A 24054-nucleotide genomic window follows, 5' to 3' on the forward strand; every position below is an offset into this window, starting at 1 on the left:
AAGTGAACTGCAGAGAAATCAGCCTCCACATTGAAGAGAACTGAACCTAGGACAGCAACCACTTACCTCCTGAGTTCTTGTTCCTGTAAGATGAATAAATCCCTATTTGTTTGGACTTCTATAATCAGGTGATTTATACCTTACAGCTGAACCCACTCTTAACTAGGTATAAAAATGCTGCATGCTGTCTGTCCCTCTTGGAACTTCACAATGCACATTAGCATATTAAAGGAACTGAGAAAGTCTCAAAAGAAGACATTTGTTGAATTTTGTTTAATACATCATCTAAATGTATTTGATCAAGGAGTGCTTTTATGTATGTACTAACTCTTAACTATATATACATAATACTAACTATAAGTTAGTATTATGTACTAACTTCTAACTCGTACAAGTTCGGTTCTCCACATCCTTGCTTTTCAAAGTGTGATTCTTAAACCTGCAACAGCTACATCATGTGGAAACTTGTTAGAAAACCAGAATCTTAGGCCCCACCCGAGAATCAGAATGTACATTTTAACAAGACCTTCAGATGATTTGTATGACATTAAAGTTTGAGAAGTGCCTCTTTGGAAAACACTGGTTTAGAGGATAAAGTACAACTAACCATAATATCCTTTATATGATCCACGATTTCAAAGGCATCTATCATTATTGTCTCTTAATACCTACTTCAGAACACCTAGTTCTTACTGAATGCTTACTTTGTAAAAGGCATTATCCTAAGTGCTTTCCTTGTGTACTCCTCAAAGCAACCCTACCAGGCAGGTGCTATCATAATCTTTATCTCATAGATGAGAAGCTGAGGCTCAGAGCAGTTAAGTAGTCTCCCCAAGGTCACACAGCTATTAAGCAGCAGAATCCTTGGTTTAAGGATTTAAGGATCACTCAACTACACTGCTTCTCTAACGTTCTTCTATTTCCATGCACTTTCCTGCTTTATGTACTTTACTCATATAATTCCTTCTACCTACAATTAATCTCCCTACATACACCTAGTTGAAAAGTTCTCTCTCCACTCTGCACCAATCCAAGTTCTACCCAGAAGAAGCTGTAGGATGGGGGCCAAACATTTGATTTAGCATCAGAAGACTGAGATTTGGGTACTTATTCCCCTACTTAATAATTTTGTAATTTTGAGAAGTTCCCAAAACTCAGATCCACAAATTGTCAGCTCTGTTAAACAGAGATGGTAATACTTCACAGGACTGGCATAAGAATTAAGTCGAGGCCTGGGAAAGAAGTGTAAAATCTACATAAACACCCTAAAAATAGGAGTAGTGTTTTATAGCAATTGAAATCCTGGGTTGTGCTTAAGCGCTGTAGTCTGAGACCTGAGTTCAAATCCTGACTCCTAATATTTATAGTCTATGCAGTTGATTTGGCAATTCATTATTTGCTGAGTTTTGTCATGTGTTTTGTCAATTGCATTCATAATTTATCATGCATTTGTGCTTGTAGATCCTAAGTCATGATATATATTCTATGCTTTTTAGTTTTTGTCCAACATAACTCTTATCATAGCCCTTTGCATGTAGGAATTCAATAAAATATTAACACAATCTACATTTATTTGGTGAATATTGCATATCTGCTATACTTAAAGTACATTAAGTAATAAAGGCAAGTAAGAAGAATGAAAAGTAGTAGTAGAACACACAACAATTGCTGTTGTTATACATGGGCATGTTCAGAATTGCTATTTTCAAGTCATTCAAAACCAACAAGAATTGCAGAAATGAAGGCCCAACAGAGACAATTAAACAGTATTTGGAATAAAATCATTTGGTCTAATTTTCATAACCACAGACTTCAGAGAATACCACCACCCATGCCAGGTGTACCAGATGATCCCATTGTCCGTCGTAGCGGTGTAGGGGCCACCGTAGTACAAACCATTCAGGTTTGCAGCGTGACATCTAGTGGGAAGAAAAAAAGAAAGAAAACAGAACAATCAGAGTAGAAAAGTACCAGTCAGAAACCCTTTTATTTTGCTAACAAATAATCAAAACTCTTAAACTATGGATTCTGCCATTTTGCAGACAAATAAATATTTATTAGTTTCTAAAACCTGAGAAATTTCTGGGTATTTTAAACTGGTGGGTGGTTTTTACTGCCATAACAAATATGAGGCTAAAACCTAGGCCCTCTTATAGAGCATTGAAAAATAAGCATTTTGTTTCTTAATAGCCTTTAAACAAAAAAGAAAAAACAAAAAACACATTCTTGTAATTTACAACCTTACAGCCTCCTAAGTGTTAATTTCCTACTTAGCAAGAGCTAAGGTGTGTTCTAACAAAGCAAGGTATGGACAAGGTGCTCTACTGCCAGCTTCGCTGGATAATATGCACTTACATGTTCACCAATCTGCTGCCAAGACTTGGCTTTCATAATTCAAACTCCCTTCCTCCCCTTCTTTAAGTTGCTGGCATTTCAATTATTTAAATCTCAAGGCTAAGCAAATAAAACCTAAACCACCATTTAAAGTTTTCCCAGCCATCAACCAATAATCGCTTGTCTGAGCTGCTGAGTTAATTTTTTACGTATATTGCACCCACCTAGATAGATTGGTTAGATTATCATCAATTAAAAATGTTCCTCTTCCTCTTTTGGAGTCTATAAATTTGTCCTTGATATGTACATGATAATTTTCTGTATTGCGTTGTTATGAAATTAGTGTATATTTATTGATATGATTAATGAAAAGATGTCAGAATTAGGATATAAGGAAAACATGCACAAAAGACACATCTGAACATCTATGGAAAGAACCCAAATTATGGAATCAAAGAAGCATATAATTTATCCAAAAAGGCTGAGTGGCTGGCTTGGATCACTTATCAGCTTAGTAGTGATTCCCTCCTACTGACTGTTCTGGCAGTCCTTCTAATTTTAAAGGATATAATTTATTGAAACTATGTATATTAAATCTGCAAGTGTCAAAAGCCTAGTGTGTTTTTAAAACAGCATGAAAAACAACATTAAGAAAGAAAATACTGTAAATTGAGCCGCCTGAATATATATTTTGGCATGTATTTGTCTGTCTAGAGACATTTGCTACACACGCTTTCATATTTGGTCTGTGATTTAAATCCCACTAGGAAACTGACTCTATGGTCAACATAGGAAACCTTAGGTATTCTGAAACCAGTTTTCCAGTAAACTTCTGTTTCTAGAACAGCCTGGATTTGACACTAGGTTGGGGGACAACTGGGGCTCCCTTGGTGAAGAAGTAGCCATGCGCGCTCACATGAGATGCTACGTCAACAAAGCAGAGAACACATCAATGCTCAGTGATTGCTTTGCTATGTGGCAAAATAATATATTATAGGTGGGTAATAATTATGAAGTGCCAACATTTCATGTAAATTAGAAGAACTATGGGACAGGAAAAAAAAAAAAAACAAGAGTAAGTAGGAAGAAAGAGATGTTAGCGTCAAACTACAGTAATAGGCATGCTAGAAGTACCACCAAGTTTCTGGAACAATCTACCTTTTTTCCAGCTTTTCTGATTTTCCAACTGCACTGCCTTATCATCTCCTTTGACTCCAAGGATAAGATAGGCTATGGGTGGCTCAATGGGTGGCTCCAGCCACTGAATTGCCTTTCTTTATTCTCCCTGCCCATATCTTTAAAAGCAGGTAAATCATTCATTTACCCACATTAACGTGTATGGCAGTTGTCATTCAGGTGCTATGCAAGCCAATCAACTGGGTATAGCACATGGTTTTGATCTCAATATTAGTGATTGTTTCTGCATATGGAATTCTGTTCAAAATCAAACATTATTGATGCTTGTAGTTGACTTCATGAATCACAAGTAGGTTTTGCATGATGCTAACTCAGAGGAACAAGGAGAAGGAAAAGGAGGAAGAGGAGAAGGTGAAGCAAATAGTTGTAAAAGAACAGGAAAACCACCAGGGAAAAGACGATTATTTCTTTCGATTTGCGAAGCAGGAAAAAGAACTTTGTTTCTCCCTTCATAATGCTACAAGCACTCCAGTTTCCTTATAAGTGGCTGAGTATTAAATAGACTCAAACTTTTTTTAAAAAAAAGGCAAAATCCAGAAATAACTACTGTTTTTCAACCACAGTAGTCCCCCCTTATCAACAGGGGATACATCCCAAGACCCCCAGTGAATGCCTGAAACTGTGGATAGTACCGAACTCCATATACATACCATGTTTTTTCTATCTGATAACCAAGATGGCTACTAGTGATTAATGGGTGGGTAAAGAAAATAAATGAAAATTTAAATGTCCAAATATTTTGAGGTGCTTCCTGTCTTCTAAAGAGGAAAGAAGACATTCAAAGCTCATATGTTGCCTGGGCTCAGGCAATCCTCCTGTCTCAGCCTCCCGAGTAGCTGGGACTACAGGCATGCGACACCATGCCCAGCTAATTTTTCTCTATATATTAGTTGGCCAATTAATTTCTTTCTATTTATAGTAGAGACGGGGTCTCGCTCTTGCTCAGGCTGGTTTCGAACTCCTGACCTTGAGCAATCCGCCCGCCTCGGCCTCCCAGAGTTGCTAGGATTTACAGGCGTGAGCCACCGCGCCCGGCCCATGGCTTTCTTAAATCTGTGATTACAACAAGTGGAGCTGTCTGGAAACCAGCTTAGGTAAAGAATAATTAAAAGAATCAGGGATATTTGGCTTAGGGAAGAGAAAATATTGAGGAATACGGTAAATACTTTCTCATCCAGGACATGAAGAATTTGGCCAGAAAGGACTTAAATTACTCTATAGCTACCGAGGAAAAACCTATTGAGCAGGTTTCAGGTCCATAAAAGAAAAAAAATTGTACAATCAAAAATGAATGAATTTGGCCGGGCGCGGTGGCTCACGCCTGTAATCCTAGCTCTCTGGGAGGCCGAGGCGGGCGGATTGCTCGAGGTCAGTAGTTCGAAACCAGCCTGAGCAAGAGTGAGACCCCGTCTCTACTATAAATAGAAAGAAATTAATTGGCCAAATAATATATATAGAAAAAATTAGCCGGGCATGGTGGCGCATGCCTGTAGTCCCAGCCACTTGGGAGGCTGAGGCAGAAGGATCGCTTGAGCCCAGGAGTTTGAGGTTGCTGTGAGCTAGGCTGATGCCATGGCACTCATTCTAGCCTGGGCAACAAATCGAGACTCTGTCTCAAAAAAAAAAAAAAAAAAATGAATGAATTTGCTGATAAAATAGCATTAAAGTATTCAGTCAGAGTGTAGAATTAGGTTTCAGGAATATTGTAAAGGAAGTTTCTGCATTGGGAGAGGCTCAGATTCAGTGAATGAATTAAACGAAAGCCATGGCAATTGCAAAGTAGTACTATGTAGAAAAAACACGGCAGTAACAACGGCTATATTGTGGCTGTCACGCAGGAGGGGGAAGAACTAGTCGGTTATTAGGATGCCACAAATATTTTTCATGTCTATATATGCTCTCTATTTCTTTGTGCCAATTTGGGGCGTTCTATTTCTAACTCATCCATAATTCAGTTTGCAAACGATCTTTGTAAGAGCAGTAATCCGATTTAGTTTTGTGACATAGCTTTTCAACTTCACTAATGTACACAATGAACAAATCCTCACAGATATTTCATTGCTGAAGAATTCTAATGAGGATGATTACATAATAATACTAGTATCATAAATAAAGATCGGAATTACCTCATATGTTATGATTAATGCCCGTTAGTGAGATATCATCAATGCCATTATATCTATGTTCATAAAACGTCAAACCTGTTAAACCACCAGCCGGACTGATCTTCCTGTGCGCAGTTCCCTTCATAGTTGTCATGATCTCTGTCCCAAGTGCTGAATTTCATTCTTTGGTGACTCGCCCACCACTGCACCTCAGGATGAAATTTCCCTGCAAGGGAGTCTCCAGCTGTTCCAGAATATTCCCCGATATTCAACTCATAGGAATTCTAAAAGAAAAGAGGCAAGTTCTACTGTCAGTGGTCACTATTTTAATAACATGCTTATTTAATTTAAAAAAGAATGAGCTCTATTGTATATTTTTCTTTCCACTGACTTCAGGGTTATATTGCAAATGTTAAGTGTTCATTTGTGGTGTTACTTATTTGAGAATTCTAGTACCTTTTCATCTCCGACTTTGAAATTTTTATATTGTGCGTAACGTCTATTTTTTTCAAAATCTGTAAGGTCGATTTTTAAAGTGTAGTCATCTGGAGAGAAAAGCAACAAGATACTGTAATTTTTAAAATGGGTGACATGACATTAACCACTTATGCTTGAAACCATTCCCTTCTGCCAAGAATCAGTTTTCAAAGAATTAACAGTGACCCCACTGTATTTATAACATGAACATTTTTATTGTGTAATTTACTTGAAAAAAATGAGGCACACAAGATTAAAGGTAAAACATTTCTACTAGGTCTATCATAGGTAAAAGGTAATGTAATTCACTTGATAAGGAATAATAGAAAAAATAAGTTATTATTTAGTAAGATTAAGAAATCTAACAATGGAAGGGTAGATGTTTTAAGGAGTTTAATAGTTTATCCTCTTTTTCTAAATTTCAATAAGAATGTTGATCTTAAAAACAAATAATGACTATTAAAGACATCTTTTACTCTCTTGTAGCCAAACTGCTAGGTTGTCATAATGTAGTTGCCATTGGCTACGTGTGCAACAACTTGGTTAATTTTCCTAGTAGTATAGATGATCAGGTGGCAAAGTTTTTTTCTTATTTTTCAATAATTTAATTTCTTTCTATTTTTAGTAGAGACGGTGTCTCGCTCTTGCTCAAGCTGGTTTCAAACTCCTAATCTTGAGTGATCCTTCTGCCTCAGCCTCCCGGAGTGCTAGGATTACAGGCGTGAGCCACCGGGCCCGGCCAAGGTGGCAAACTTTTTAAGGGTCATTTGAGGTTGTTATCTGAAAACCTTCCATTGATATTGGCTCATAAGATTAAGGGAGTGTTAGCATCAAAGTGTATAGAAATGGTTGTTATTGGAAGAGAATTTCAGAGATAGTAGAGGAACATTTTCAAGAAATGCTGTACTACTACTTGGTGGTACAGATGATAATTATTGAAAAATACACTAACATCAACTACTCTGAGTCAAAGGTATTTCTGAAGAGTTAATATCCGAATGTGAAAGCATTTTACGAATACTTTAGACAATTTATTTGACATGTCTTCTTTTTTACATATGCTAAGAATGATATATGATAAAAACAAATTCCTATAAAAAAGTGCTTTAGGCCGGGCGCTGTGGCTCACGCCTGTAATCCTAGCTCTTGGGAGGCCGAGGCGGGCGGATTGCTCAAGGTCAGGAGTTCAAAACCAGCCTGAGCAAGAGCGAGACCCCGTCTCTACTATAAATAGAAAGAAATTAATTGGCCAACTGATATATATATAAAAAATTAGCCGGGCATGGTGGCGCATGCCTGTAGTCCCAGCTACCCGGGAGGCTGAGGCAGAAGGATCACTGGAGCCCAGGAGTTTGAGGTTGCTGTGAGCTAGGCTGACGCCATGGCACTCACTCTAGCCTGGACAACAAAGCGAGACTCTGTCTCCAAAAAAAAAAAAAAAAAAAGTGCTTTAATGACTATAAAAATTCTAGGTGATAAAAGAACATTATCTTTAAAAAAGACTGAAATAATTGCAATCTTCAAGTAGTCATTTTTTTCCCAATTGTCCCATTGTTTGCAAATAACGAAGACTATTCCTTTTTCAGAAACAGAACTATTTTCAAGAGTATAGAAAATTATGAAATAAATTGATTATTAGATCATATATGCTCTACCCTCCTACTTTGATAAATAAAACATCACAATGACCTGTAACAAGGCCAGGTTGGAATTTAGAGTCTCAGCATCCTTGGAGTTCCAAGGCAGAACATGGAGACCCAGGGAGAGAGAACCCTTGTGTTCTACCTCCCAGGCTGACTCTATGGTCCACCTTCCTTCTCTCCCCATCTCTATCTTCATCATGCAAGGGACCTTGGACACGCTTGTGGACATTCCAGGCTGCATATCCAAGCTCTGCTCATACCCAAAGTAAAAGCTGTTCTTTAGCCTCCTCGCAAGCGTTAGGTGTGGGCACACCAGCTGCACAAAAGGACAGACAAGGAAGAGGCCGGAAGGGGTCTTAGAAACAAGCTCACAGCTGTTTGGGCAGGGAATTCTGGATTCCTCAAGCTTAGGAGGGGCTGCAGGCTCCTGTTGGGCTTGTTGCTTCGGTACTATGGACTTTTCGCCACACTGAGATCTCTAAAGATAGTAAAGGTCATGTGACTCAAGATCATGATGTAAAGAGGAGCAATTAAGCAGGCTAAGTCAACTGTGCTAAAAAATAAATTTGTCTTATAGGAGAGATACAAAGTCAGTCTCAGTTTTCTTAGGTAACCATCTAAATATCTCTTTGATCAATAAGTAAACAAAATTGCAGTTACAGGCCATTTCCCAATTAATTTTATTACAAACATTTCCAGTCAAAGTTTCTGTAATGGGGATAAAGCTACTTTCAGAGGCAAGGTGCTAGCCTTAAGTGCTCTCATATTTAAAGGATATAGAGACAAATGCACGGCCTTTAGCTGGGGATGATGTGGTACATAGTTGTTAGTTCTAGAACTGAAAAGTACATTTTTGCTGCAACGAGAGTAGCCAGCCTGAATTCCAAATCAAAACATGAACAGGAAGCATATTTGTTGGCAAAGTCCATCTGGGTGAATGTGGACATAATAATAACTTGAAAAGTAATAAGTTTGAGTTTTGTATATTTAGAAGGAGCCAAGGGTTACTGCTTTGGGGTTTTAATAAAAAAGCAGATAAATATTAAATGTGCAAACAAAACAAAAGCTGGTATGGTAAATGTTATAAATCTGGCATAAAACACTTAAAGTTCAGATAATAAATAGATGGAAGATTTATAAAAATTTAGAGAACACTGATCACGAGAAGGGCAAACAAAGAAAATATTAGGCTTGTAGGATTATACCTCCTCTCTAGCTATCATTCTAGCGTCTCATAATTATAATCCTACTATTACGAATAGAGAAACACCAGCAACTTTCCTGAACTTGGACGGAACAAATAATGTCTTGCTCTTATATTTAATGCATTGCCAGTGTAATTTAGCATGTTTTCTGGGGCAATACAATTGCCTTTTATGAAATATTCAGGATCAGACTCGAGTGGGACTAACTACAATCTCAGACTACAACTGAGAGAAGGAAGAATACAGACAGGAAATAGAGGCTTGGGAAACTTGTTATCAAACTAATGATATTTTAGACAGATATTGAACTCTAGTTAAAGATAGGAATTGTGTAGATGTCTGCAATTTACTCTGAAATATATGTGAAAAAGATAGATGGATGGATGAGTGGAGAAATGAGTAGCTAGATATGGGATTAAACGAGCAGAGTAAAATGCTAATGTAGAACTGAGGCAGTAGGTTAAAATTTCTTTGAAATTTGTTGTATCTTGGAAAACACTTCAAAATAAAAGATGGGGGCAAGTATGGAAATGAGAACACTTAGTATATTATAGTATTTGATTGCAAAAAACAGCCCCGATTCCCCAATTCTTCACCTCTCCCCTTTGCAGTATGACTTCATAATTCCTCCTATCACTTATTTCCTTTCCTCTTAAATCTGAGCTGGTACCATGACGTGCTTTCCCCAATACAAGGAAGTGAACATTGTGCCAGTTTTGAGCTTAGGTTGCAAGAGATTTATGCCCATCTAATGTCTTTTTTGGAATTCTGCCTCTGCTACAAGAACAAGGCCAGGCCAGCTAACCGGACAATGAGACATCATCTGGAGCAGAGCTGAATCCTTCAGCTGAGGCCAACCTAGAGCAGAAACTTCAACCAGGAAGTTGATTGCAGACCGTGAGCAAGCCCAGCCCTGAGCAGCAAAATCACCCTTGCAGATTTGTGAGAAACTATAAATGGTGGTTGTTTTTAAGCCACTAAGTTTTAAAGGGGCTTGTTACACAATATTATTGTGGCAATAGATAATCACAGCAGTGTATATAATCTTCAGGCACACAAAGCATTAAAAGAGAATGATTATGGGCTGAGCCACGCCTGTAATCCTAGCACTCTGGGAGATGAGGCAGGAGGATCGCTTGAGGTCAGGAGTTCAAGACCAGCCTGAGCAAGAGCAAGACCCTATCTCCACAAAAAAAAAAAAAAAAAAAAAAAAAAATTAGTTGGGCATGGTAGCATGTGCCTATAGTCCCAGCTACTCAGGAGGCTGAGGCAGGAGGATCCCTTGAGCCCAGGAGTTTGAGGTTGCAGTGAGTTATGATGACACTGCAGCACTTTAGCCTGGGCAAAGAGTGAGCCCTACCTCAAAAAAAAGAAAAAAAAAAAAAAAAGATTATGATATTACATTTCCTTTCCAGAAATAGAAAATAAATATGAGAAAACAATTACCCCCTAAGCCAACTCTAGTTTCTTTTCCCCTATTTCTAATCTTAAGCAGCCTCATTTTACAAAGGGGATTATTGCCCAAAAGTTTCATTGCCCTCTGTAAATCATAGCAGTTATTGAATTAATTCTATTGCCTATAATTGAACAGAAAACATTTTGGTATTGTTTTCTTTGTATTTCAAATAAATTTGATGCCAGGCAAACCTTACCTTGTGTGGTCAATAAGTGAAGATTTTTGTTACCCAGCCAATATTCACCATTTTTTTGGACAAAATTTCCAAAGCCATTTTCATAGTCATTCCAGGCTCTAAAAAATTGAAAGTGTAAGCTGATTTTAGCAAAATCTATCTGCAGTACCCAAGGTGAGCAACCACCTATGGCTACCTTCACCACCAATATTTTCTTGATTAGTTAATTCACTTTCAGTATTTTTATTTAGGGAGAGTGAAACTCTAATTCATAGACTTCAAGACATGATCAAAAGATTTAACTTCCCCATAATACTCTGAAATAAAATAAAATACAATAAAAATAAAATAATAAATAATAAAATAAAAAAATGATTTAACTTATAAATCTCACGTTTGCTACTCCACACAAATTCACGTGTCATAATTAGCACACCTGTTAAAGTTCTCGCTGCCATCAGATCGTCTCTGAATTACAGTCCATCCACCTCCATCAGACATGTCACAATAAACAAAGATTTCTGCTGGGCTCAGGAGAGGTTTGATTTTGTAAAAGCCACTGTTTTTATAGCCATCATTGAAAATCTCTGAACAATCTGTTTGTAACAAAAGGTAGATAATGTAACATTTATTAGATGTCTTTTTGTTTTCTCAGGGGAACCTCTGAATGAGATTACTCAAGACTAATAGAGACAGGTAAACACATTATGCAGATAATCAGCTTTTTAAAACCGAATCTTCCAGTGGGTATTAGGAAAGTCTTATTTCCTTCGCTAGCATGTGTCACGTGACTCCTTGATAGGAACACAGAAAAAAAGGAATGAAATACGGATCTTGTTTCTCACTTCCTGATTTTTGTGGAAAACCATTAAAAAAAACAAATTATATGTGTTCAGTTAGAGTATATTTAAGTGGAAATTATAGGTTAATCAGGCAGAAGAGTAGAATTTCTCTCTCCTATAAAGCTAAGAATGAAAATCAAAATATAGCATCAAACAAATAATTTAATAGAGGTTATCTTGACTTAGAGCATGATTCTGAACATCTGGAAATGAACCCGAAATAGTAATCTTATCAGATTCTTATGCCACCCAGTCTCACTGGATTTTTTACTAACCCACTGAAATTTCTAACAGTCCACACATTCTTGGATATTTTTGCTAAAAAACTACAAGCTTCTACTGTTCCTTTTATTCCTTATTTTTTTTCTTTGCTGTGGTATTTCTTTGACCACTGAAGCAAACATAGCTACCAATTTGTCACCAAAAAGTAGCATTGGTTTGGTAAGCCACTTGAGGGTGGGATAAATTAATATCCATTGGGTCTTCCTAGGCTTATCTGCACAGACTTAGAGAATATAACAAGTATGGACTTCTCTACTGTCTAGATGCCTAGGAAGCTATGTTTTAGGATGATTGAAATAGTGACCACTATAAAGAGATAGCCTCAAGAAGATGCAGCTACAAACATTTGAATAAAAATACTGTGATCGAACATTGCCAACTTTTATATTTTACCCTTATCACTTTATTAATTTCCTTTTTTAAAAAAAGCTTTCTCTTCCTGATTGGATAATTCCATTCTTTTAGCTTAATTCCATTCTTTAAATTCTTTCTTACTTTTCATTGTTTTGATGCCAAATTGTCTGCAACTCTCATTTGTTTTCTTACAGATAAATATACTGCACATTAAATAGGTTGAATAGGCCTTAGAAATCAGAAGAGAAAAGAAAATAAAGAACCTTAGTCATTTTATAAAGTCCTCAAAAGTTTGAGACCAATCACATACCACTGCTTTGGTGAGAGGTTTATCTTTGTGATTTAGGCTTTATTCATAAATTTATGTTTGAGATTCAGAAGCATAAGTGTTCCTTACACAGGCTGAATTATAAAAAGGATCCTGTTTTGGCAATTAAACAAGAAGAAAAGCAATGGGAAAATGATTCCCTAAAAGTAGCTCAATGCTGTTAACAAGCTTACCTCTTGTGGTCAAGGGTATTGGACAACACTTTCATTAAAGTCTGCAGACTTTCACCCCCTTAGGAAAGGAGCTCTTTGTTTACATTTAATCTCCTACCAAAGAGCTGAATAGTAAAATCTCACAGGGTTCAGACTGTTTTCCAGGCAAATATGGAAACGATTAGCTATAACATTGGCCTCTGGAAAACTTAGTGAATACAGGAGTTTCAGCCAACATTTTCTATTTGTTTTCATTTTACGCCAACTGTGAGTTTGCTGTTTGTTTGTTTGTTTGTTTCCATTTTCCTTCTCCCCAGAAGAAAAACACAAGTTAAGATTTAGAGAAAACTTTCAACTGATAAAACAGCAACGAGAACAAAAATCTCAACAAATAAGTAAATATTAAAAAAGCACAAAGTACTAGTAGTTCAGCTGCTTATAGCAAACAAATTAAGGAGCCTGCTTTGGGAAATGTGGCTTAAACTGTAACAGTAGAAAGTTCAGGCAATGTAGAGTTTAAAATATTAACTAGATATTTAAAACTACGATTTTCAAATTGTTTTGACCTGCTCAACCCCCTGGAGAATAGGTAGGGGAAAGGCAGGGTCAAAGAGCTCTGTGTTCATGGAAGTTAAAAAAAAAAAAGAAAAAGCAATGGGATTTTTGGATACTTACATAATACTAGAGTGAGCCCAGGGCTTCCTGCCTTCTGTTTTGACAAACAGGGCATTAAACTGGGAGATGTGCACAGTTTCTCTGATCATGCAGGAAGCAAATCTTGTGGGAAGGCTGAATGTTTAAGCTCAAAAAGTGACATGACAGCCTGCTAAATGTCTCAGAATGGCGGTCGAGGCTCAAAGCTGAGTACCAAAGTACCCCACTTCTAAATGCAAAAAATAAACAAACAAAAAAAACCAAAAAAACAACTGAGGGCAACGGAGGTCAGCTGCCGCCACTCTGCAGAGCATGTTGGGACATTCCAGAACTGGCCCGGCCACCACCGTCCTCACCCCCAGGCAACATAAGAAGCAAAGTAAGAGAAGAATAAAGGATACTGGCTCTTTGGAGAGCACGTATTCTTGTCGGATGGAGTGAGTGGGCTCTCTCTTCTGAAAACAAGGGAGGGAGGACATAATAATGTCCATAGATAACTAACATTCACTGAGTACTTCTTTGGCACTAACTGCTATGTTAAATATATGAACTCATTTAATCCTTACGACAAATACAGAGATATTCTTATCATTCCCATTTTACAGATGAGGCACATAGAGGTTAAGTAATTTTCCTGAAGGCCACTAGAGCTAGCAAGATGGGCAGCTGGACTTTGATACCAGGCTTTAGAGTCAACACCTTGTCACCTTTGTATACTTTCCCAAGAGACTCAAAGATTGAGGGCTCCTGCAGAAGGGGACATGGTGCAGCCAGTGGTCTTGTCCACCAAACAGATGTAGTGATGCCAGCTTGTTGTGATGGTCACCGGTTAACGTGAATTTGATACAGGAATCTCTTAATTCATAATTCTATAGCACCCAAATGCTTAAAAAAAAGATACAGCTTAATTATATGCTGTATAAAACCATGTGATTTGTGCATTGTTTGCACAAATTGCTAGGTTGTATGTAATTAGGTGTTTCCTACCATAAGACAAATTAGAATTCAGAAAATAACTAATTGAGTAATAATACAGTAATTTGTAAATAAGAACAAGAAAATTCTATTTCTACAGATTATATATATATGAATTTTAATGTTTTTTTAATTTAAGGACACCGAAAACACAAACTTGGATGTGAGCAAGTTCTTATGTATTTTATATAGTATTATGTAATATACATGTTATGCTATGATATATTTTTATTGGGCTTTTTGTTATATATTTTATTTATTGAGTGTCCTTGGTAGGCTCTCTAGTACTATTTGTATGCTGACAGAGTACAATTGAATTGTATTTATATTTTACAATTTATTCCCCCTTCTTCTCTTTCACGCTTGCATAGGCAGCATAGGCATCATATATGAAGAACATTAAGTGCAAATCTACTGACTTCTGGATTTTTTTTTTTAGCTGTTATACCCAGAAACAGTCATCTAGAATGCTATCGTCTGTTGTATTATTATAACACATCATATAATGGTTTGTCTGGGTTTTCTTCATTTGACCCTTCTATCTAACTCCTGCTCTGACCTTGGCACTTTAAGTTCCTAGTAACTGATTTCTTGCCTTGCTCCTTGGTGACCTCTTGTTCCCCAGGGTCTGCTCCCTAAACACAAGCACTCGATTTTTAGCTCTTAAGCCTCAGTCTTCCCATGACTGGTTGCAGAGTACCAGTAACAAATGTCTACCTGCCAGCCTCCTGCCATTCTTGACTGTTGAACCGTGTTGACAACCTGCTCAGACCATGTTTAAACACATACTCTGAGTCTTGAGCTTGATTTGCAATTTGGAATAATGGCGTTTCACTTGCATTCATCAGGTTCCTTGACCTTGAGATCAGTTTTGGACCTACTTTTGCAACCACAGATCTGTAAGCTCATCCCTTGAAGGACAGCCCTTTGTTTCCCTAGCCTGCTTTTATGTGAGTGGTCCCTGGTCCCTCTTTGTTCCATGCTCTGGGAGCACAGGCCATCCTCAACCTATACTCATCCCCACGACCGCAGGCCAGTGGCTCTGGCCTCCTTCTGGTCCCTAAGGGCGTGGGGGAGGGCAGTGGACTCCAAGGATCAAGGTTAAAGGATAAGCATGATGGCCAACAGAGGGTCAGGCGTCCAGGGCAAGGAGTCTGAGCAGAAATAGATTAGGATCTTGGTAAAGAGAGAAAAAGGAGCATTTTACTGAAGCATAGGCTCTTATATCCTATACCAATGAATAGATATCTAGAAACACAAAATAAAGATGTTTTTATTCCCATAAGCTTTGGACTCTATAGTCTTTCGATTATAGTTAGATATATTTCCCAATTTATATTTGCTTAACTTGCTATTCCTCTCTTTATGTAATACCTTGCTTTCATTCATAAATATCTATTATGAATCTATTCTGACCTATTATGTCCCAGGCACTTCTGATAAGAAGGTAAAAATGCATTAAATATCATCCCAGGCCTTACAAAGTGCCCAGTTAATTGACCAAGATAGACTCATAAATGGAAATTATAATGTATCATGGTTGGTAGTGCTAAAGTAAACATACGAACAAAGTGTTCTAGATAGCATTATCTTTGTGACAGTCATTGTTTGCTTACTCTAAAAGATGCCTTTTACTTCCGGAGGAAGTCAAATGAGCAGTTGTTGTTTTTCTGTTTTTTCAAATGAACAGTTTTCCATAGAGAATAATGATATGTGCAGTGATGTGTATAATGAGTTGACAGTTTAAGATCATTTAGTGTCTGGGGAGATGTACTGGCCTAATCAAAAGGAAAACAACCAAACCATAAAATACACATATAAAAACTACTCTTTTATTTTCTTTCATAATTCTGGTTCTTTGTCCCTTTCTGCCCGTTTGTTCTCTTACCTTACTTGCAACCCTATGGCACGTTAGGGTTTCAGAAGGGAAAGCTGCATAAATGCAACAAGGAAAGACACAAATAAACACAAAGCTCAAGTGTAAAAATTCACAATTATAATTTGCCATTTGTACACTGTTATTTAAACAATTCATTGTCCTGATTTCTTTTCTTTTTTCTTTTTTTCTTTTTTTTTTTTTTTTTGAGACAGTCTCTCACTCTGTTGCCTGGGCTAGAGTATTGTGGCATCAGCCTAGCTCACAGCAACCTCAAACTCCAGGGCTCAAGCGATCCTCCTGCCTTAGACTCCTGAGTAGCTGGGACTACAGGCATGCACCACCACACCTGGCTAATTTTTTTTCTATATATTTAGTTGGCCAATTATTTTCTTTCTATTTTTAGTAGAGATGGGGTCTCACTCTTGCTCAGGCTGATTTCGAACTCCTGACCTTGAGCGATCTGCCCGCCTGGGCCTACCAGAGTGCTAGGATTACAGGCATGAGCACCGTGCCTTGCCCATGCCCGGTCCCATTGTCCTGATTTCTTATTAAACTGTAGAAATTCTCAGATTTTTAGCATTCACATTAAATGTCTCCTGAAGAGATAACAGAGAGAAAAGAGTAAAATATGGTATGGTAGAAGACATTTAAAATTGATACAATATTTCATGCTTGTTACTGGAATAGGAAAAGCACTTTAGCAAAACCTGAAGTGAATAAATTCCTAGCACCATGACTGCACATGGGTGTATGATGTAAGTTATTGGAACACTTAAGAAAAATAAATTCTGACCTGCATACTGCCTCTTGCCTCCAAGATCAAGGACATTATTGTAGGCTCCATCATCAAGGAGCTGGACTTCGTTCTCATACAAAAGCTGTGCGATCTTGACCTGTTGCTGTTTGACCCGGGTCTCAAGCAGGTGCACCTGGGCTCTGAGCCGCGCCTGCTCCCGGGCGCAGTTCTCAAAAGCCTGCAAAGTGATGTGCATTTCATTTTCATGGAAAACAAATGCTGCTAAAAATTTAGATATGTCCATGATTCCGTTTGATCTCCCGTTTTAGAATATTATTTCAACCAGAAAGTCGTTGGAAAGTTCTCATATGATTTGCTATTTGAAGAAGAAGTTATAGTTTATGCTAAAGCTCCTGAACTCAAGAAAGGAAATAATATAAAATGATCAGAATCACTAGGCTAAAATAGCTGTACAGTTGTCTCATTTGATCCTTATAATAATTCTATAAGGTAGGAATGGGGTCAACCCCGATGACAAGACTCCTCATGAATACTCAGTGGGTAAGGAGAGTCAGGATTTAAATCCAGTTCAAGGATCATGCTCTCAATCTCTACATGATACCACCTATGTGTTTTCTAAACCGTAAAGTGCTTTACAGAAGCGAATTGTGTTATTAGTATGTCAATCCCCAAGATAAATGAAGTTTTTCAATGACCTTTTGGTGTAAGTATGTTTTAAAAGTATAATTTAATGCATATAATCTGATGACATTTGGCACCTTTAAAAGGGATGCTAGTTTAGGTCTCTTATCCCTGAGTATCACACTCATTTATTTACCTGTTGCTAGAAATTCTACTGGAGTTACTTTCACTTTTGTTTCTTTGTTATTTTTCCCTTAAAATGGGGTGGGAGGAGCCTGAAGTCATTTATCTTTTTTGAAAATGCAAATCACCCCAGAATGTTGCATGTGAAAGAATTTACCAGCTGCTCTCCAAAGTGCCAATCCTCTGAGCAGAGCTCTCTAAAGATAAAGTAAATTTGGTGGGGGAATCAGAAAGGAGAGTTGCAGAGGTGGGTCTCCTGGGAAGAGTTAGTTACTGAGGCCAAGGAGCTGCAATTTCAGGAGAGCCATCAGGGTAGTGAAAAGGGGACTCAAGACCAATTTTTCCCATTTTCCCATTTTGACTTTGACATCTCTATTTTCAAGTCATGTCATGATCTCCTGTGAAGTATAAATGTTTATTTCTGGGAAACTATGAATTTTAATATGCAATTGCCTTATATCACCTTTATACAGATTATTTCCTAAAAGTCATTCAATTATAGTCAGATATATTTTCTAATTTACATTTGCATGGCTTCCTGTTCCTATCTTGCTATACTACCTTGTATTCATTCCATCAATATGAGGACCTACTGTGTTCCAGGGACTCTGCTAGGCAGCCAGGCAGCATAATTAAGTATTGCATCTTGGGCAAAGGGAAGAGCTACACTGCCTTCCTATAAAGGATTAAAATTCAGACTACAAATTTCAGGAGGATAGAAATTCAGCCTCAAAACTCATTCATACAGCAAAATATATGACTGGAAGTCATATAACAATGGAAAAGTGGTGGCAGAGGCCCCTTCCTCCCATCTCTAGGTCCAAGACCCTGAACCTCTTCCAGCTATTTGTCTAAGATTATTTGTTATTTGCTCTTGGTACTCTCTCTTCTTAATCACTCTGATTTATCCTGTCTCAGAGAGCTGTTTGCTTAGCCCTTTGAGTCGTAGGAGCCAAAGAATGAACAGCAAGAACATTGTGTGGTGTCTGCATCCTGTGTTGCCTTACAACAGTGGGAAATTGGTTGTGATACTATGACATATAATGCACTATGTAATTTAAAAATAACTGAAGGCTTCACAGGCCAACTATGTCCAATCTTTATGAGACTGCATATAAAGTCTTAATAAGCTTATTTAAAACTTAGGAGTTTTCTTTCTCCCAGAACTTGAGTCAATGAGTATCTTGTCCTTTTTACTCATGAATGGAGAAAGGCCTGAGTTCATTATAATTACTTCCAGATAATCTGGTTAGTTTACACTAATAGTGTTCAATATTAGAAAGCCCAAAGATAATTTTAATACAATGGACAGTTTTAAATTTCTAATATCACATAACTGGCTAAATGACTCCAGTGAATTAAAAAAAGATTTTGCTTATTTGTTGTGGATACTGATTTTTACTTAAACAAATTTTTTTTTTAAGTACTTGGTAAGTACTACTATTGCTAGGCACTGCTACCAGACTTTTTCCTTTTCCACACTCAATTAAGTTTGTTTAGTGGTAAGTTACTAAAGGTTTTCTGAAAAACAAAAGAAAATTCAAGTCAGAGCAGGCATTATAAATACAATAATAGTTTTCACAATAAGCGTACCCAACTTTCCCTGGTCATCACCACGGCAGTGGCAACAAGGATGAAACTGATCATCTTCATCATTTTCCCCATTGAAAGAACTGCAAGAACAAAAAGAATTTCATTAGTTTATCCACTTTGAACTTTCCAAGAGACCAGAGTTGGGTTCAGACCTAGGCAGCTCCAGGACATCTATAGTGTGAGAGTTGCTGAGGAAATTCTCCCAGACCTTCCCAGCCTTTTGCCACACAGAATGATGCTCAGTGTTAACTTAAATAAAATTGAACCTGAACAGTTAAAAAAAACAGAGGAAGAACTCTTTTAGTGGTCCTAATGTGCTGCTTGTTCGATGGTATGGAAAAGGCACAGGCTTGGCCGGGGGTGGTGGCTCATGCCTGTAATCCTACCACTCTGGGAGGCCGAGACAGGAAGAATGCTGGAGATCAGGAGTTCGAGACCAGCCTGAGCAGTCTCTACTAAAAAATAGAAAGAAATTAGCCAGACAACTAAAAATATATAGAAAAAATTAGCTGGGCATGATGGCACATGCCTGTAGTCCCAGCTACTCGGGAGGCTGAGGCAAAAGGATTGCTTGAGCCCAGGAGTCTGAGGTTGCTGTGAGCTAGGCTGATGCCATGGCAAAAGAGCATGACTCTGTCTCAAAAAAAAAAAAAAAAAACAGAAAAGGCAGAAAGACCTGAGTCCATATTTTGACTTAGCCCCTTCCTAGTTGTGTGATACTAGGCCACTTACTAAAAAGCTCCTTATCTGTAAAAGGAAAATAATATTTCCTGCCTTACAGGACTGTGGACATTTTGAGATAATATTTTTAGATAGCCTGGAAGTGGCCTAGTATCACACAAGCAGAAGAAGAAAAAGAAGGACAAAGATAAGGTGAAACTCCTGGAAGCGATGGGGACGAGCAAGAAGAACGAGGAGGAGAAGCGGCGAGGTCTGGACAAGCGGACCCTGGCCCAGGTGGCCTTCGAGAAGATGCAGGAGAAGCGGCAAATGGAAAGAATCCTGAAGAAAGCATCCAAAACCCACAAGCAGAGAGTAGAGGACTTCAACAGACACCTGGACACTCTCACGGAGCATTACGACATCCCCAAAGTCAGCTGGATGAAGTAGCCTCCTAGCCCTGGGTACCCAGCAACATCGAGGCTAAGCAGAAGGCCAGGTCAGGGTTATGTTTGGTCCCTCTGGTATTTTCTAGAAACTTTGCTTTACACACACCCTCACATCTTCCTTAACCATGCTTTTCGAAGCTGCGTAACCCCATCCTGGAACTTGATTAAAGATAGACTGTCCTTTTAAAAAAAAAAAAAAGTTGTGTGATACTAGGCCACTTACTAAAAAGCTCCTTATCTGTAAAAGGAAAATAATATTTCCTGCCTTACAGGACTGTGGACATTTTGAGATAATGTTTTTAGATAGCCTGGCATATGATAAGTGTAAACTCAATAGTAACTCATTTTGTATATTGGAAGACTGCTTTTGTTTTTAAAAGAAGGGAAAAAAAAGAAAGTTATAACAAATAGGAGGGAATATGCATTGTTTTTCTCAATATCGCGAGCTATCAAGATAACAAAACTTTAAGTGCTGCTGAAGTTGTGGAGGAAAATTAACTTCATTGCTTCTTGAGATAATTTTTCTAGTCAACCTTGAAGTCACGAGTTGGGATGAAAAATTTTGCTCATAATACTTTCTGTGTGCTGCCAAACCGGTGAGTTTTCATAAATTTTAGAAGCTAAGGAGCCTAGAAAGAGAAACTCTCTGCATAGTCTTCAAACAAATTTTATACCTATGGTTTCTGCTAAAAAAGAACTGAAACCAACTGAATTATTAAATCAACTTAATAGAACCCATGACCTGTCATCCTTTTCAAGTATCACTTTCTCAACTTTTATGTAATTAAAGAAGTAGTTCCTAAATTTTGCTGTCCATTGGGATCATTTGGGGAGCTTTAAAAAAATCTCCATACCCAAAAAAAATCTCCATTAAATCAAATGTCTAAAAGTAGCAGTCAGGCCTTCAAATTTTTCAAAGAATCCCACTTGATTCTAATGTTCAGCCAAGTTTGGAAACCAATGAGTTAAGCACTTACTAGACAATTTAAACAAAAACCTATGCCAACAAAGTAGGTAGTTCTCAGTTCTCCTGGAGCCAATAAAAACAGTTACAGAATGGGAGGGGCATTGAATTCAGCGACAAACAGCACAAAGGGTGATTTACAACTTGGAGCATTGTGAAATACAATGTGAACATTTAAAGTATGTGAAATGTGAGCATTAAAGAGAGTAATGAGCAGTCTATCAGATATGACTGTATACCTTTACTTCACACATTTTTTACTTCTGGATGACTTTTTTTTTTTTTTTTTACAACCTACCTAGGCCTATGCTATGCATTTTCAAGCATCATCTTACCTAATCCTCAAATAACTCTCAAATAATAAGGCAAGTACTATTATCCCCACCATCCAGATGAATAGATTAGAGCCATTAAGTCACTTTTCTAAGACCATAAAACCGATGTGTGAAACATCCAACAATTGAGCAAGGTGAGCCACACCTTGCTATTCATATTATTGTTTCCCTAGCATTTAACTCATTGTGGTAACCCCAATAAAATTTTAGTTGATGTTTCTGCAGAAATTATTTCCCCTTTGAGAAGGAGCCAAAATTTTTTTCAGGAGGGAAAATATGATTGCCTTGCCTTAAAACTGAAGTCTGATAATACTGATATGCTTTCCTCTTCTGTTGGAAAACAATGAGCTAAGCATATTTTTGAAAATAAGTGTTAAGAAGGAGTTAGGGACTTTGGGTTGGATTGAACACTTGAATTTCTTATTTCTTTCTCACAGAGCCTCACTAGAAAAGGAGTAAAGAATATAAACGCAGGCTGGGTGCAGGGGCTCAGGTCTGTAATCCTAGCGCTCTTGGAGGCAGAGGCGGTAGGATCCCTTGCGCTCAGGAGTTCGAGACCAGCCTGAGCAAGAGTGAGACCGGTCTCAGACTGGTCTCTATAAAAATAGAAAAATTAGCGGGATGTGGAGGCGCGGGCCTGTAGTCCCAGCTACTAGGGAAAGAGGCTGAAGCAGGGGGATTGCTGGATCCCAGGAGTTTAAGGTTGCTGTGAGCTGTGATGATGCCACTGCACTCTATCTAGGGCAACAGAGCCAGACTCTGTCTCTAAGTAAATAAATAAAAGAAACTTGCTTTGAAAATCTGGTCTCCGTCACTCATTATAGTAAACCATTATTTATTCTACAAATCTGGCTTGTGGTAAAGTTGTATCAAATTATTCTGTTCATTGCTACACAACTAGTTGTATTTTTTTTTTGGTAATATTTTTGCTTTAGGCTGTTTCAAAACTTTTAATTATTATAAAATTAAAATTGTTTTCAAATACCTATTTATACACTGTATTATTTCATATAAATTATTTTAAGGCTACAAATTCTAATTCATTCCTCACTAAATTTTAAAGAATTATTTAATTAATTACACTGCATTACATCTAAGGACAAAAATATTAAAAATTTGGAAATGAAAATTTCTACATGTGATATATCACTTTTAAAACAATTACAAAACAAAGGTACATTAATAGCACATAAAAATTTTAAAAATGGTATGGTGTAGGCAAGCCATTACGAAAGGATAGGTGATAAAATAAATTAAAAAGAAGGAAAACGTTTTTGAAGGAAGCATGTTTAATAAGTTAGCATTCACAAATGGACTATAACCTTAATGTAAGACAGTTAGTTAAAAATTTACCCATAAACACAGGCTTAGAGACTCCTTTTAAGCTATTTTCTTCTAATGTTTTTCCTTTCTCTGAAAATGGAATATAACCATGTCTTTGTATTTTTTCTTCAAGAATCCATATTCAATGAAAGCCTTTAAAAGCCAACTATGTTTGATACCCAAATAAATGAAATAAAGAAAAATATTTCTGAAGTTTTTACTTCTGAATCAAAAATTATAATATGGTCCATTTTATTTTCCATTTTGCATAGCAAAACTGCAAATCCTACCATTTACATCAAATTTCCATCCAATTCATTCAAGATGTGAAGGAAGTAGAAAAGAGATAATTTTAAATATCTTTTCCAAGTTGCAGAAGCAGCCTTCTCGCTGATCAACCTTACCTTTCCCAAGAGCTCACAGTTGTTTCCTGAGTTATGGTTAGTACCATACCTATGAAATAAATTAACATTATTATGATCATGTCAGAAGTGCAGAGACATTAAATAACTTGCCTAAAGTCAGAAATGAGTCAGAGACCCAGCTTAGGCTCCATCCAGACACTCAGCTTCCCAGGATCCTCTAACTGCTTTCAGAATTCGTAATTGTTTCTCCATTATTTGATTAGAAATAGAGACAATGTTGATTCTGGCTTGAATCCAGAAACAACAAACATGAGGAAATTGGTTTAACTGGAAGGAAAAAAAAAAGGAGATTCAAGGACAAATCCCATTACTCTGATATTTTCTCTTCCCCCCCTCCATTTGTGTGACTTTTTATGAAAGATCCAATAATATATTTTTATAAAGATATATATTTTTAACCTCTTATTGTTGTTTTAATCCAGACAATTTTTGTACTATAACTTCAGAAATGCTCAACTGAAGATTAGGTAAAACCAAACTTTGCTTTGTAGGTACTAAAGGTAATAAAATTTTATCTATGAAGATATGAACTAAAATGTCATTTCGGGCCAGAAAAGGTGGCTCAAGCTTGTAATCCCAGCACTTTGGGAGGCTGAGGCGGGAGGACTACTTGAGGCCAGAAGTTTGAGACCAGCCTGGGCAACACAGTGAGACTCCATCTCTATAAAAAAAATAAAAAATTAGCC

The 24054-nt window shown here is 37.3% G+C and overlaps 1 protein-coding gene across 2 annotated transcripts; it reads right to left on the bottom strand.

The window, feature by feature from the left end:
* Positions 1–1553: 1553 nt before the first annotated feature.
* Positions 1554–23566, bottom strand: FGL1 (fibrinogen like 1). Of its 2 annotated transcripts, XM_012785031.3 has the most exons (9): positions 23484–23542; positions 23348–23396; positions 19213–19292; positions 16852–17032; positions 11029–11188; positions 10614–10711; positions 6093–6181; positions 5733–5920; positions 1554–1919 (listed from the first exon to the last, which is right to left on the bottom strand). In XM_012785031.3, exons 3-9 carry the CDS (start codon positions 19282–19284, stop codon positions 1760–1762), a joined length of 948 nt encoding a protein of 315 aa, XP_012640485.2. In that variant the 5' UTR covers positions 19285–19292; positions 23348–23396; positions 23484–23542; the 3' UTR covers positions 1554–1759. The 2 variants fall into 2 exon arrangements, with proteins under 2 accessions (XP_012640485.2, XP_012640484.2); XM_012785030.3 differs by lacking the exon at positions 23348–23396 and having other exon boundaries at positions 23459–23566.
* Positions 23567–24054: the final 488 nt, after the last annotated feature.

Source organism: Microcebus murinus, chromosome 24, assembly GCF_040939455.1.
Source record: "Microcebus murinus isolate Inina chromosome 24, M.murinus_Inina_mat1.0, whole genome shotgun sequence".
NCBI classification, from domain to species: Eukaryota; Metazoa; Chordata; class Mammalia; order Primates; family Cheirogaleidae; genus Microcebus; species Microcebus murinus.